General features: G+C 39.4%; 1 protein-coding gene across 1 annotated transcript; it reads left to right on the top strand.

Annotated features, from left to right (window-relative positions):
* The first annotated feature begins 1,484 nt into the window (after positions 1-1,484).
* LOC108070405 (transcription initiation factor IIA subunit 2-like) lies at positions 1,485-2,111 on the top strand. The gene is made up of 2 exons (XM_017160857.3): positions 1,485-1,613; positions 1,680-2,111. The coding sequence occupies exon 2, from the start codon at positions 1,680-1,682 to the stop codon at positions 2,010-2,012; it is 333 nt and encodes a 110-aa protein (XP_017016346.1). The 5' UTR covers positions 1,485-1,613; the 3' UTR covers positions 2,013-2,111.
* The last annotated feature ends 1,250 nt before the right edge of the window (positions 2,112-3,361 follow it).

The following is a 3,361-nucleotide window of genomic DNA, read 5'->3' as shown; positions in this document are numbered from 1 at the left end:
TGCACATTAGGCCGCAGTTCGCCATTGCTCGCTTCCGTTTTCCGCCAGACGCGCGCCCATTGTCTCTTAGTTACCCTCCCTCTCCAGCCATTTTGTATTTCCCCTCGAAAATGGCGACCCAAATGCTGGTCAACTTAAAGGTCGCTTAAAGGCAGCCATTGAGCCATTGCGTCGGCCTATTTGTCGGTTGCCTAATTTGAATTATGGCCATCAAAGAGTGATTAAACTTGTTTGCTCCGCTGGCTTAATGCCCGGAGTCTGGCCCAAGTCGCTTTCTTGGCAAACACATATGCCATACTTGCCACAAAGTTGCAAGGTTATTTGGCTAAGGCAACCTTTTGTCTGGCCGGGAAGGGTTACTTGGCTAGAGGGGCAAAATTTAAATATGGCCAAGTTTGGCATGTAAAAGATGAATTTAAATTTTAGTTTATTCCAGCAAATGTTCTTAAGACATACTATGAATATATATACTATAAAAATTATATAAAAACAAGAAAAGGAGCTAACTTCAGCAGCTAAATTTTTCTTTTTCCTTGCTCTTTAATATATTTTTAAATTTTCCACTAATAAAATTCTTATGCCGATTATGTATAGATTTTATATATATTTAAAGGGAATTCGTGTAATATTCTGAAATTTTAGAATGCCAATTAAATTGTATTTATTTTTATACCCTTGCAGAGTATTATTATTTCAGTCAGAAGTTTGCAACGCAGTGAAGGTGACGTTTCCGACCCTATAAAGTATATATATTCTTGATCAGCACCAACAGGGGAATCTTTCTAGATATGTCAGGAAGAAATCGATTCTTTGGCCATTTTTGCAAAATTTTATAAGGGGTTACATCATTAAATCTTTTGATTTTGATAAAAAATTGAATTTTCAAAATTTTTAAATGAAGTATACAGATTTATTAACTGTAGAAAATCTTGCACAGAACAGTTTTCCGATTTAAAATTAATACTCTTTTGGTATGATATTTTTAATTTTAAAAAATCAATAAGTTTTTTAATATAAAAAATCAGATTTTATAATGCAAAATAATATTTTTCTAAGTCAAGGAATCATTTCCGACCCCATAAACCATATATATTCTTGATCAGCATTAACATGCAAATCTTTCTAGACATGTTCGGAAGAAATCGAATTTTTGGCCATTTTTGCGAAATTTGATAAGGGGTTACATCATTAAAATTAGCAAAAATTGAAAAAAATTTTGATTTCTTAAAATTTTAAATTTGGTATGCAGTTTTTTTAAATTAATAAAAACTAACACAAAACTGCTTTCCGAATCGAAATTAATGCATTTTTGGCTTAGTTATGATATATTTTAATTGTTACCTGCAAGGGTATACAAACTTTGGCTGGCCAAAGTTAGCTTTCTTTCTTGTTTAATCCATATTTTCCTTTATCCAGATAATTGGCAATACTTTTTCATAGCTACGAGTTTTTCAAGTTTCGATAACTGCACATCGTTTATATATCGATTACAGGCCTTAAGGATTCTCCTCTCTAGTGCTGCATGACATTCAGAAATTCACTAGAAATTTTCTTTCTTTTGGATTTTGCTTTCGCCTTTGACTGGTTCTGCTCAAGCTGTGATTCTATCCAAAGTAAGTCTAAATTTTCTACAAAACATCCATATAATATATATATGTATAATCCAATCCAATTTCAAGATGGCCTACAAAATGTACCGTGGTACCACCCTGGGTGAGACTCTGCAGGAGACCCTGGACTATCTCATCCAGTTTGGAGACTTGAACCCAAACCTGGCCGAGGATGTACTGGATCAGTTCGATCGCAGCGTTAACCGGCTCCTGCGCCACAACGACAAGCCCCAGCTGACCTTCAAGGGCGACAAGTTAGATGTCTACAGATTCTGCGACAAGGTCTGGATCCTAATACTCAAGGATGTTGTCTTCTACGAGCGAGATGGACGTGAGAAACATGAGATTTTGCACGTGGGAAAAATGAAGATTGTGGCCTGCGAGACCAGAATTGGGATGTGAAAACAAACAAGGCCCTAGACTTTTGTTAAATAACTTTTATTAAACAACAAAGCCTTTAAAAAGACTTGCATAATTATTAAAATACTAAATTAGGAAGAATTCATTGCTACTTGCTTGAAATTTTCGCCTAGCTTACTATTTATAGAATATATTTTCTATCTTCAAAATAATCTTCAATAAGGTTAGATCAGATTTAATCTAGTTGTGATTCATTCAGGCAATTTATTTTTAGATTAGCATTCCTTATCCTTTCACCTCCATCGCGTGTTGACAAAAACAATCTCATATTAGATGAAAATAGTTTTCGAAAACATTTCAGACGGCGGCACAAAGGCAACAATGGCATTTGTGTAAATCTGAAGAAAAGTGGCATTAAGGCAAAAGAGCGCTAAGTGGCCAACTACATACAATTACGATTACAGGGCCCCGCCGACCTTTCGACCCTGACTACCAGCCACCGCGTTGCGTCGACAGTTTTCTATGACAATTGTTGGCCGGTCAGCCATTGTTTGGGGCGAAGGAGCAGCGCGCGGCAGGATGCTGGAGGAGATGGGCGGGAAGTTGCGACAGTTGCCATTTATTTGCCGTTTGCATTCAACGAGTCTGATGAATGGCCATTTGAAGTAAGCGCAGCGCTCGCCGAGATTACCTTAAGTATGCGGCAATTGCACAAGCAGCTTAAGGACAACGTCGTTTGCCAGCTGCAGGCGGAGCTGCTGGAGGAGCGGGAGAACAGGAAGAAAAGGGACCTAGAGCTACCATGGGCGATGTTGATAAAATAAAGTACCCCGCACGCACCCTTGCCCATAATTTATGCAGTTGGTCGAGCTGAATTTATGGCCTACAAACAAAAGACAGCTGCCCGAGGGCGCTAAGAAAACTATGTGGACCAGATCCACCCTCTCCCAAATGGACACTAAATAAACGCCAATTGATGATGCGTGAAAAAGCCAAGTTGACAATTTTAAACTGTATCGAAAGCGGGGGGTACAGGGTGCGGAGTCTAAGACAAAAGCCGGGCTTTTAAAGTTATCAATATAGGGTTTTTCCCACCACCCCGAGGATTCACATTTATCATCATCGAAAATTTGCTAAGCAGACAGATGGGCAGGAGTTCTGGGGGCGACAACGATGAGGATGAGCTGAGCCCTCGGGCCTCCATTTGTTTCCATTTTGTGCTAACGTCAGCAGGTCGACTGCTCTGGAACAATGGAGACACAGATTCCCAATCCGAATACGAATCCGCATCAGGATCGGCAGGAAGGCAGGCAGAAAGGCAGTAACAGTGGCAGAGGCAGAAGGCAGAAGGCAGAGGCAGTCAGGCAAAGTTGGCTATGGCAACGCACGAA

The sequence above is a fragment of the Drosophila kikkawai genome, chromosome 3L (assembly GCF_030179895.1).
Source record: "Drosophila kikkawai strain 14028-0561.14 chromosome 3L, DkikHiC1v2, whole genome shotgun sequence".
In the NCBI taxonomy this organism is placed as follows: domain Eukaryota; kingdom Metazoa; phylum Arthropoda; class Insecta; order Diptera; family Drosophilidae; genus Drosophila; species Drosophila kikkawai.
The sequence above is the reverse complement of the archived record's forward strand: the minus strand, read 5'-3'. Positions and strand labels throughout refer to the sequence as shown.

What these genes read in the sequence shown, in the direction of transcription:
- LOC108070405 (XM_017160857.3), top strand. Translation starts at nt 1,680, where the DNA reads ATGGCCTACAAAATGTACCGTGGTACCACCCTGGGTGAGACTCTGCAG.